The sequence below is a fragment of the Kryptolebias marmoratus genome, linkage group LG10 (genome assembly GCF_001649575.2).
Source record: "Kryptolebias marmoratus isolate JLee-2015 linkage group LG10, ASM164957v2, whole genome shotgun sequence".
NCBI lineage: Eukaryota > Metazoa > Chordata > Actinopteri > Cyprinodontiformes > Rivulidae > Kryptolebias > Kryptolebias marmoratus.
In genome coordinates, this window is record NC_051439.1 from 18,664,432 (window position 1) to 18,676,699 (window position 12,268).

The 12,268-nt window shown below is 40.7% G+C and overlaps 2 protein-coding genes across 4 annotated transcripts in view; both read left to right on the forward strand.

Moving 5' to 3' along the window:
- Positions 1-559: 559 nt before the first annotated feature.
- LOC108241756 (uncharacterized transmembrane protein DDB_G0289901-like) lies at positions 560-2,046 on the forward strand. 2 transcript variants are annotated; one of them, XM_025008012.2, is made up of 3 exons: positions 560-711; positions 1,064-1,406; positions 1,512-2,046. In XM_025008012.2, exons 1-3 carry the CDS (start codon positions 661-663, stop codon positions 1,784-1,786), a joined length of 669 nt encoding a protein of 222 aa, XP_024863780.1. In that variant the 5' UTR covers positions 560-660; the 3' UTR covers positions 1,787-2,046. The 2 variants fall into 2 exon arrangements, with proteins under 2 accessions (XP_024863780.1, XP_017281633.1); XM_017426144.3 differs by having other exon boundaries at positions 1,064-2,046.
- An 8,114-nt stretch (positions 2,047-10,160) lies between these two features.
- Positions 10,161-12,268, forward strand: part of alk (ALK receptor tyrosine kinase) — a 323,506-nt gene continuing 321,398 nt past the window's right edge. The window contains exon 1 of one of the 2 annotated variants that reach the window (XM_017426185.3): positions 10,161-11,579. In XM_017426185.3, the coding sequence (XP_017281674.1) occupies positions 10,835-11,579 (745 nt within the window). In that variant the 5' untranslated portion in view covers positions 10,161-10,834. The remainder of the gene's footprint in view (positions 11,580-12,268) is intronic. The other variant, XM_025008021.2, reaches the window with a different exon arrangement.

Sequence of the window (12,268 nt, forward strand, 5' to 3'; positions counted from 1 at the left end):
TTACTAATATGAAGTATATCATTTTTTTTGCATATGATGGGATGAGAATGGATTAGTTGAACTACTTTAACGTTTTCTTCAATATTTAATGAGGAACTGTGGTTTTAAAGCTGCAGATTCAGCATCAGTTTTACCTGAATGTTTTAAATTTGTGTTTCGTGGATGAATCAATTTGAATGAGCTTTAAAAAATTAAAAGGCAGTAAATGGGGTCAAATTGTTGTTGTGTTGCACTTCTATTTTGCTAACATTCTCCTACTACTCTGAATTTCATAACAATTTAAAACAAGTCAGGAAATAGGAGTAGAAGCTTAGTCTTTGGACTATTTAACCAGACTCCAAGCCTCTCATCTTCTCTTTTGCTTGCAGGACTCACCTTATTCCAAAATTAAATAGTGCCATAGTTACTATCCCAAAGTAAACCAAAAGAGGTTTAGGATAGTTTTACTGTCAATGCATGATAGCATATAAGAAGTTCAAGTTTTCAACATAAACATGTGCACATGATTGCAGCACATCCACAGCAGGTGTGATCTATTGGTTGATGAGGTCAGTGGGGATTTAAAAACCTTGACAGCAACTCTTCCAGCATTCAACTTAGAATCAGCTACAAAAAAAAAAAAAAACCCTCAGTAGAGGACTGCTCATAGCAAACTGCAAGATGAATAAGTTGTGCGTTGTGTTTCTGCTGGCCTCCTATTTTGCACCACAGGTTTGTTGGGCTTTATTTTCTGTTTTTCTACCAGTTTAACAAAATGCTTAATTGGTGTAGGTCCTGTTAATTTAAAGCTGCTTCAACACCTACTCAAACTGACTACCTGAACCTTAGAATGTAATTTGTTTTTCTTCCTGATGTTTTAGTATGAAATAACCTCAGGACTCTCCCTTCCCATCTTTACTTAACTCTAAGAACTTATTATACTTGTGGATTGGCTCTTGGTGGAATTAAACTGGTTAAAGTGCTTCCTCAAACATACAATTTTCACTCCTGTCAGACTTGTGCCTTTTTAATTTTCTGTGGCAAATCTTCCCTGTGTATATAAATGATCACTTCCATCTTTCAGGTGGCTTGGGCACAAAATTTAACTACAAGTACAGCTGTGAATGACACAGCGTTCGGCACCATATCAAATGCCACTGCCATGGCAGCAGAGGGCAATGCCACCACCCTGGGCACTGCAACGGGCAACGCCACCACTCCCGCAGTAGTGGGTAACTTCACAGCACTGGGTGCAGCAGTGGGCAATGCCACCACCCCAGCAGTAGTGGGTAACGCCACAGTCATGGCAGCAGTGGGCAACGTCACGGCGCTGGGTGCCAACGCCACCGTCATGGCAGCAGCGGGCAACGTCACAGCACTGGGTGCAGCAGAGAGCAACGCCACCGTCATGGCAGCAGCGGGCAACGTCACGGCGCTGGGTGCCAATGCCACCGTCATGGCAGCAGAGGGCAATGCCACCACCCTGGGCGCTGCAACGGGCAACGCCACCACTCCCGCAGTAGTGGGTAACTTCACAGCACTGGGTGCAGCAGTGGGCAATGCCATGGCAGCAGCAGGCAATGCCACCACCCCAGCAGCAGCGGGCAACGTCACGGCGCTGGGCGCCAACGCCACCGTCATGGCAGCAGCGGGCAATGCCACAACGCTGGGCCTGGCAGCCAACGCCACCACCCCAACAACTGTCAGCACCACTCCCTGCTTCACCTGCAGCAGCTGCTCTGTGGGGTTCAACACTTTAGTCGTGTTGGTTCCTGTTGCTCTAATTGTTGCTTGTTTCCATGGCTGATCCCAGGAACAAACCAACCCAGCCTGGCTACGGACTGTCCAGATTCTCTACAGAAGTACTGCTAGGCTCTTTAAAATATGGTTTATGAATGTTTAAAATGTGGTGATGCTGAAGTCTGTTTAGGCATCTGTGGGTGAATTGTCTTTGTTGTGACATTTTTAAGTACTAAGTTGAAATTTTAAAGTCTTGATGATTAGATGTTCTCTTAAAATTGTAAGCATGTGTATTTTAAATGTTTAAATTAAAGTTGTAAGTGACAATTTGAGTAATTCATGCAAAGGGTAACTACAACCATGCCACCCTTCCATATCATGATGCATTTGTAGTCTCCTCTTGGCAGTACTAAAGCTACCCAATGCTTGCTAGGGTAAATTTGTTACAGATCAGAAATGTTGTGTAGTGTTAAAATGTCTAGACTGACAAGAGCATGTAAAGGCTCTACGAGCCATTGTAACTGGATTCCTCTGACTTCAATGTGGAGGAGCAGCACTAGTCCAAGCTCACTTTAGCTTACAAAGTACTTCCACTAATGTAAAACTGAGCCTAGACATCCTACAGTGGCTTCCCACCCAACCCTAAGATGCTTGTATCCAGGATCTCAATCTCTTAATAATGAGCCATATCTCACGAACATTTGTGAGTTGAAATGTAGATGAAGCAGTAAATTGAGAGCTCTGCCTTTTGGCTCATCTATCTCTCTCATTACCCCTACAGTCCAGAGCAAAGTCCATATATAATTGCTGGTAGGGCAATCTATTTTCTGCTCCATCCTACCATCATTCTTGAGCATGACTTCAAGATACTTTGGGTTTAAGATGGAAGAATCCCACCTTTTTCAGTTAATAACCATGACCTCACACTTGGAACTGACTAATCCCAGCTGCTTCACTCCACTCTGATCTACCTACCATACTAACAGTCATGGGCCCGAGCATGCCAACAGAATCTCATGTATAAAAAGCAGAGGCAACCTAGGAGACCCTAAGTGTCCCAGACTTGATGTCCTCTTCACAACAGCACCTGAGATCCTGTCCATGAACATAAATGTAGCTTCTGTAGGTGGTAAATGTCCTTTCAGGCAGGGAGGCTTTTGCAACATGTTTTGTTGCCTCCACCACTTGGGTGATTTGGGCAGAGAACTTCCCATAGCAAGCTCTCCACTGTGCTTCTGTAGAAAGGTACGATTTTACTGTTCAAACCAGACCTACTTTAGCTTCTTTGAAAGGAGACCTGCTGACAAGCTTTCCTGAACTGGCTGCATCTGCAACAGCTTCTTGTATTAAAGAAAATATTCTAGCAGATTTTGCATCACAAACCTCTTATTCTTTAAAGTCTTATTTTAGAAATTGATTAATAGTGACTAATTTGATAAAGTTTTAATAAAGAGAGAAAGGGAATTGGAAGTTAAGGCTTGTTAAGGCTTGAATGCTGTCATATACAGTGGCAAAGGAATATGACAGATGCTTTTTTTTTTTTACTTTTATGACAAATATTAAAAATATGCAAATTAAACTATAAACATTGTCATGACCAGTTACCCCATATAGCATTTTAACTGTCACACAGAAGAACATCAATTAGACCACTTTTACTGGAGACAGTCAAATTTGATGCTACTGATATCTGACTGAACGGGGATCTAATAGGATGAATCTCTGCTGAACTTCCTTATGCAGCATTTATTGAGCCATTAACACATGCAGAAAATTACTATAAATCCATAGACCATTCTAATACTGAGCCACAGCTAAGTTTTCATTTCTGACTATAGCATTGTTTGTTGTAAGGCTGGGTTATATGAGGGCCTTTAAGGTTGTTTAAAACATATCACTTCATCAGGACATTTGCAGAGTCTTGTTGGTGTCTAAATATTGTTGTGGCCAGTGTTTCAGAACACTTTTTGTTTATCTCAAACATGCAAACAACTGATGCATGTAAACTAAGAACAGTTTTAAACTTCAGTTGAAATTCAAATAAAATTCTATTAACAACTAAAAGGCCAAACTAAACAACTTTAGGCTTAAAGGAGAAGAAAAAAATAGGCAATTTAAAAAAAATAATCCTTATCTTTATTTAAAATACTAAAATAAGATATAAAAAGTTTTCAACTTTTAATGTCTGCATTATAATCCAAAACCTCTCTACTAGTAGTAAACCAAAAATACTTGTTACACTCATTTTAGATAAAGAATGTAAAACAAACAAAGTGGAATTTATGGGAAAATACTGGCAGCTGGTATTTTAGTTGTTTTATTTTTGCTTCAGTATTACTTCTGCCCTGTGTTCAGTTAGTTTTCTTTTGTTTCAGTGATGTTACGATTAACACTACTTCCTGTTTTATTTTATAGAACTGCTCTCTTAGTTCAGTTGATTTTGCTTCATGTCACTTCACTGCCCAATCGGTGACACCTGAGTTTGACTCTGTTGATTATCAGGTCAGTATGTGTTCCTTGTATTTTACATGAAAAGATTTGCATAAGTGTGTTTTGTTAGTTGGATTTGTTCCTGTGATTTTGTTTGGGATTTATGCTTCTTTTATAGAGTCCCTGTCTGTCACTGTCTGTAAAAATCTTAGGCTTGTTAAGTTTTCCTCCCTGCTGCCTCTCAACTCTGCTTTTTTGCTTTCTACTTATAAACTACACCTTGTGACAAGTGCTGTTCTAGTTGCTTTCCTGGATGTTCTCATGCTTTAATGTAGCTATGCCTGGTCAAAAGGTATTTGCTTTATTCTAACAAATCGAGTTATTCCCAGAAGTGGGTTTTGAAAAAATACATCAATGCACAGGTAGATAAGTGAAAGGAATTCTTCTTAATCCTTATTATTTATTGGAAAAAATATTTAGAACCCAGTCTCAAAGTGATTCCTTGAGTTTCTCTTAACTTGACCAAGATTCTCTGTTTTACTTGTTAAAACATGGTGAGTTGTAAACTTTTTGTATTTAAATCATCTCTTTTCATTTCATCTTATCTCCAAACCAAAGCAGTATTGTGACATTAGAGGCAGACAGAAGATCAGGATTGAGTTTAGAAAGCGTGAGCACACTGTTTTAAATTAAAAAGAATTTCCAAACGGTTCCTTTGGTTCAGTAAAACAGAGATCAGGTCATGGTGAAAACAACATCACCCACACTTCATCCGATGTGCTTCTGCACCCTTTTTATTTATTATCCACTATGCCAGAATCTGATTTCATAACAGTTTTTCACACCTTGATAAGAAAAAAAAGGAGGCACACGAACACAACCTTTATGAAGACTAATGCCTGCCATTAGTCTAACTACCTGTAGCCACTTTACAAAGCGATCTGAATTAGATTCACAGCCGTGCAGGGAGTTGTGAAAGTCATAATCTGACATTTGGCAGGTTAAACTGCTCATAAAGAGGTAAAGTAGAGTTTAGTCATTTGTCCCTTAATTTTAATTAACACCACTGTCCCAAAAATGTTCTGGTTGTTGTTTATGTAAACTGAATCAGACCAGCAGTCATGCTTTTAGGATGCAGGAAGCACTTCTGTGAGTCTGATTCACCATTACACGCTAACTATCTGGCTAAAGGCAGGCTCAACCCCTGCAGTGCAATGATTAATGTGAGCGTTGGTCATGCACAGGGCTCAGTGGACCTGAACTAAAAGCCTGACATTTTTCAAGTTCACCACCCACAGCATTGCCACTTATCAAATGTTTACCCCCTGCACCTGTAAGCATGAACTGTGCAAGCTGACCACCCCCAAACACTTATTACAACTGTCAACAGGAAAATCCTCAACGCTTTCTCTGCAGAATCATCTTTTTTTTCCAGTTTTCTTCTAAAACCTTATTGCTTTTCTTCAACATGGCAGTTCTGGGGGGGGGGGGTTGATTTATGGAACTAAAGGAAAAATGTCATGAAGTGCTAAGGAAAGTTGGACTATTGCCTCAATGTTGCAAAATGCAACATATCCTTTCTCAATCATTTACATTCCATGTTGTGTGTCTAAAATGAGCAAAAGATGACTTTAAAAGAAAAGGAGTGGATGGACAACTTCAGAGGAACTTTTTTTTTGCTTTTGTTTTTGCGGTCAAACATCCATCTTTTCTCTAGCTCACTCTGGAATACTGAGACTTGCAGAAAGTGGATGGAACAGGTCATGTTGGCTAAAAAGGGCTGCTGGACGTGAAGATTCAGCTGTTGATTTATGAGGTTTGCTGCTCGCCATGAAAAGTGGTGCTCAAGGTGGGGGTGGCGGGGTTTGTAAGAACTTATCTGTGTGCAATTTATCACAATACCACTCTGGCGCCAACCTTTTTTCCATGGACTGACCTGTGAGTTGGATATCAAACATGGCTCAGACGAAGCGGATACCATAGCTTAGTTTACAAGTGGGAATCCGATACCCAGCCTTAGGTTCATTTTGCTCCACAATGGCTGGAGAATGGAAATGAGTGATCAATCACAAAGTAATTAAGTTCGTCTTGGTGGTCTGATAAATGGCTGTCAAAGTATATGCTTATTAAGAGGAATCCTGGAACAGGCCTTAAGAAGCAGCAGTTCATCTCTGTTCAGACACACTTCAGCCCTTTCCGACTTTTCAGCCTGCAGTGCTCCAAATGAACTTGTCTGAATCATTATTATGCACATAAATATCAGTTAATCAAATCCAATTTAGAGTGAGAAATGGAACGCCAGCTCAAATACTTGATTTTAAGTTTCGCTAGTTAAAAATCAATTTGGCTAACATTAGGGATGTGTTTAATCTCTTATTAATAAGTCCAGATATTGTCTTGTTTCAGTGAATGGTCATACAATTTTCACTGTTCATTTGCCTGAGCACCCAAATGATCAAACTTCCATTCAATCTGGAGACCCATCTGCTATTGTCTGATTAACTTTATCTGCAGATACTTGTTTGCAGAAATTAACTTTCATTTAAGTGCTTTTTATACGGTCACATGGTGCTCAGAATAAATGAGGCGATCTCTAAGAAATATCTCAAACTGTAATGTAAAATTTATGTGAGGAAATAAAGTAGGCCATGTGACAGTGTACCAACAGCTCTGCATCTGTGCAGATGTTGGCATTAAATAGTGAATGGAGTCACAGTGTTTCCTGTTCTTCACTCTGGTGTGGCCTTATTCACTCCCTCCCTCCCACGTCATTTTTGATTCCTCACCTTGTCTGACTATGAATAAAACAACCTATTTTGAATACTGTAGTCAAACTGTAGATGCCTAATGAATATAAAGAAGTTTTCTTTTCCACCAGGTCAGTGTAGAACAGAGTTTTTGCGTGAAATAAATGAATCTCTCTTTTAATCAGTTTTTAAATTGCTTTTGCATTAATAGCAGCTTTTTTGTTTGTTTATTTTATGGCTATATTTTCATTTTATAGTTTTATAGTTTCAGACAGTAAAGCAAAACTTTTTCCGCTAAATTAAAAAGGTGATGATTAACCACCTTCTCTGATATTTTTTCTGGTGGATTATAAACATGCAACTGTTTTGTAATCAGCAAGCTGCTTCTGCAGTAAACAGAACAGACACCTATAGCAGTGAAATTGAAATTATATCACATATAGTACAGAGTATGTGTGGGTTTGCAGTAATAACGGCAAGGTGGTTAAAAACACAGCTGAACTACGACGTTCTCAGCTGTGGAAACCCCTCCTGCTGATGGGAATGAATGCAGCAGGCTTATAATAGAAATAATAATCATCTGTTGTTTTTTTCATACAAATGTTTGTGCTGTCAGTTGTTTATAGCACAGAAATTATTTCCCCTATAATCAATTCATTACTGCCTCATGTCTCTTGTCTTTCCTGGAAAAGTTTCTTTCTTTTTTTTTGATAATCAAGAAATGTTTGTGTTTACGCTAAGATCACTTGATTGTTTAGAATAAAAGCTGGAAAAAAAGTGGTTTGTCAGAATGAATACAGATGGCCACCATTTCTTTTCCTTCTACTTGTCACTTTTTGACATGAAGAAAAAAAAATCTCTGTGCTTTGTTTTCTTTTTTCTCGTGGCTTTTTCAGACAACTGATGCTGATCATAATTATTTCACAATTATACAATGCAATGACACAACTTTAATTCATGTTTTATGTCAACTAAATCTGTATAATTATGCATATGTGAGGTTGTTAAACTTGTACTAATTTGGTCAGAGTGTTATGATCTTAAGTAGATTTTTATTTTTGGTTATACTGATACTAAAAACATCTGGTTATTTACCTCCCTGCATACATTCTGCTTACAGTGTCCATATTTTCAAATAATTTCATGAAGATATGCATTGATGTTTTGTTCGTGTTTCTACAATTAAGAAATTAACACATTTTCCAGGATTATCCTTTCAAACTACATTATTTGAGATCTTAAATATGTCAAATGCTGTCCACTAACTATAAAGCAATAAATTAAAAACAATGTAATTAGATTCTAAGGCGAAACTGGCACTGAATCAAAAGACTTTTGTCCCATTTTTTAATGTGCTGGAAACAGTTTTATGTCCGCGTAATGATATTTTCTGTAAGCAACACAGCAGCTACAACTATAATAAACACAAAAGATGTTTTACAGAACTCATGTCTAAAAAGGTGCAGGAGCAGGTTGGAGGTGATCTCTGTGCAAAACATTTTTTGTTTTAGTCCAGCTTTATTTTTCTGTTTGTTCATTTTTGTTCCCTCTTTTGTCTTCTTTTGTTCTATAGCCTAATGACACATTCATATACTTACTTAAAGACTAGGTAATTAAAATTTCTAATCTTTTGAGAGTAAATGGAACAAGTGAGCACTGCTAAACTCAATTCCAGCCAGTGTAGTTGAGTTTATGTATGTAAATTTATATTTGAGGCTCACTGAAAAGACAAGGCTTTGTCTGCAGTAATGAGGGTGCTGCTCTGGTCTGATGTGATAAAGAAGGAGCTGAGCCGAAAAGCAAAGCTCTTAGTTTACTGGTACATCTATGTTCCAAGCCTCACCCATGGTCATGAGATCTGGATCATCATGGATAAGATCCTGCATACAAGCATCTGAAATGAGTTTCTTCTGTAGGATGGCTGGGCTCAGCCTTGGAGATAGGGTGAGGAACTATATTATCCAGGGGGAGCTATGAAAGGAGCGCCTCCTAATCGAAATAAATCAGCTGAGGTGCTCCAGATGTCTGATTAGGGTGCTTCTTGGCTGCCTCCCTCTGGAGGTTTTCCAGGCACATCCAACTGGGAGGAGGCCACAGAAAGACTAAGAATTTGCTAGAGGAATAACATAGCCTCTCTGTTATGGGAACTGTACCCCCCTGGAACTGTAAACTCATTTACCAGGGATGGACAGATGAGTGGACAAATGGATGGATGAATGTCCACAATATGCTCATAATTGAATCATTTATTTGTGCTCACAAATAAACAAACACTGATTCTAAAGTTGTCGTTCTAATAGCAACCTAGAATTAGGCACAGGTGAAACATTTTTATTTAATTCTACTCATATGAAGTTATTTTTGTGCAATGCTATTGTGAGATGTTAGGTGGTGAGGACTGGTACCCAACACACAAACTGGATTACTGAATCTTTTAAATAAGAATTTTGTAAACTGACACAAAAAATGAACAGATCTATAACCAAAGACATTACATCTAATATATATTACTAGAATTTTTGTTGTACACTATGTTCAGTCCTTAAAGTATATATTTTCATCAGCTATTTCATGTTTGCCAAAGCCATACACCTCAAATCAAGCAGTCATTGGGTCTGAAGGGAACGTAAGGCTTTGTTACAAAAACCTTCTCAAAACAGTCCACATATCTTTTTTTTCTTCTTTAAACGATAAATTAGACCCGTTGAATGTTTTCTCATAAGACCACATTTCTTTCCTAAAGATTAGGAATGTGTAAAAAAAAAAACACCCCAGAACAATTAGAGCTTTTATGAGTTTCTTTAGATAAATTGAGAAGGGCAACCAGGAGGATGTGCTGACGCCATCTAGCGGTTGTTTTCGCTGGTCAACTTTTATGATCAGACCGAGGGGTGGGTGCCCAGGTGAGGGGTGAGGCAAATGAGCACCATCTTTGCCCCCAACATCAGAAATGTGTAAGAAAATACAGAGCAAATACCAGCCTCCAACTAAGGAGGTGGAGTAATACATGGAGTCACCAAATCGATGGAAAATACTTCAGATCTGAATGAGATCTAAACTAAATTGTCTCTTTCTGAAACTATTTGATTTGCTCACAACCGGAGACAACAACTAATTCAGTCCAATTTCCGGATACGTAAAAGGCATGATGATTCATTGTAGGAGAAAAAAAATCATATAGGACTCCGCAGAGCTGTTCTGTTGCACCTCCAGGCATTTGTAATTCCAATAAAGATCCAGGCACCGTCACAGCGGCTCTGAGGGCGCAGGAGATGCGTCCGCGATCACTGCTGAGGGATTTCTTTCCTCTAAGGAGTCGTGAAAACAGCTCCTGTTGACGCTAAATGGATCTGTGAATGACTTTCCCGCATGTGGAGGCATGGAAGAGGCGAGCAGTGTCGATCAGACAATCAAAAGCAGACAGAGACTGCCCGGAGGAGGCTTCAGTCAGCTGGTATCTGATTTGATTTGAAAACCCGGCTCTTCTAAACTCATTCTGAATTTGTGGTTTAGTTGTGAGGGAGACAGAGAGACCACTTGTACCGCCACCTCAACTGTGCCAAGAGACAGGGAGTCTTTGAAAGGCACCGGAGCGGACCCGAGCAGCATATAAATCAGCGTCCCGGAGAGCGTCTCTCTGCTTGGCACGGGCAAAATAAGACACTGCTGCGAAGAACAGAGAGGGGAAATGGGACTTTTTCTGTTTGAAGAACGCAGGACAGCAACAGTGAGCGGAGAGCGAATGTAAAACCCCAGTTGTGCTCGTGTTGCCACGGGCGCGCACCGGCGAGGAAGCGCAGGACACGCAGCATCCATCGATTCGCGCTTTGTGATTTTTTTCTTTTTTTTTGGCGCTGCGTTTGTGTCGAGACCAAATCGGCTGACGGTGGGCTTAAAGAGGCGCCTCTCCTGCACGAAACCCCTCAAACTGTGAAGCCATGACCACCAGGGTGGTGTTTCTGCTCGTTTGTTCTGCGGCATTTTTCGCGGGGCGACACTGCGCCTCACCAAGGAGCGCGGCGGGAATGGAGCCTCCGAACCCCGGCTCCACTAACGTCAGCAGCGGCGGCAGCTCTGGGGAAAGCGGGTCCAAACGGGACTCGAACCAAACCATCATGTCCAGAAACAAGAGGAAAACCTTGGCGGTGGATTTCGCGGTGCCCTCACTGCTGAGATATTATCTAGCAGAGTTCATAAAGAGACCCCTGAACGGAGACTGCCAGACTTTTAGCAGATGTTACACGGTGCAGGCAAACTTGAAAATGCATTGCATACCTTTGCAGAAAACCATTTCTACTTTTGTGGAGCCGAAATCCTCAACAGATCTGAGGAACCGGTCCTCTGAGGGACAGCTCCCGTTCTTCTACAAGCGGCCGCTGTCCAAAGTTCTGAATCTGGGCTTAACGAAGGCGAGCAGGAAATCAAACCAAGTTGTGGTGGAAATAGGGGAGGATTTAGTCAAGACGGGATGCGGGGGGCTGACTGTGTACGAGGAGGACCCCGTGCTCTTGTTGGAAATGGACCTCACGACCATTCTGGAGTGGTGGCTCGGAGCTGAAGGGGGCCGACTCAGGGTCCGGCTCATGCCCGAGAAGAAGGCACAGGTGCCCGGGATTGAGGACCGTTACACCGCAGCTATACGCGCTGCAGACCCCCGCCTGTACCTCCACATATCCTCTCGGGGTAAGTCCCTCCCCTTCCCCTTCTCACCCCCACATGTTTGCTCTCTCCGTGTTGTGATTTAAGTTCTGCTCTGATCAATTTTTGATGTTGAGTCCGGTGCGCAAAGAGACATGCGCTCTGCGCCACAAAATGAGCAGGTATATCAAGAATGTCAGCGCAGTGAGGAACTGAGGATCCCTAATGTTTTTAATGTTTTGATGGGGGAATAATAACAGATTTCTCTGTGTGTATGGTGATACTTGTGTGTGTCAGAGGATCATAACGCTCTCAGGGAATTGGCGCATTTTGGTTTGTTTCTTTGATCCGGGTGACTTGGCAGACTCCTGTTTCATTATTGATGCGTGCAGCAGCTCGGAGAAATGAACTGAATGTTGATTTAACTCCCAAACTTTGGTTATTTACATTTGCTTCCCTGCTGAGTACATGCAGCATCTTAAGTGTCTCCTTTTGAGAGAAATAGAGGCCTCTGTGTCTGATACTGAAATGCATGCAGCCTATTGCAAGGACTACAATAACTGTGAAGGGGGTAAAGCAGAAAATCTTCACCTTCACCAACTTGTTCTTAACTCCCTCGTGCTGAATGAGGTTTGGAAATTTTAAGAAAACTGGTTTTATTTTGATTAGGCACAAATTAAGTTGTTATCTTTGAGAAAGCCTTAGCACTCATTTCTCGAGGGGCCCTTTCCTTG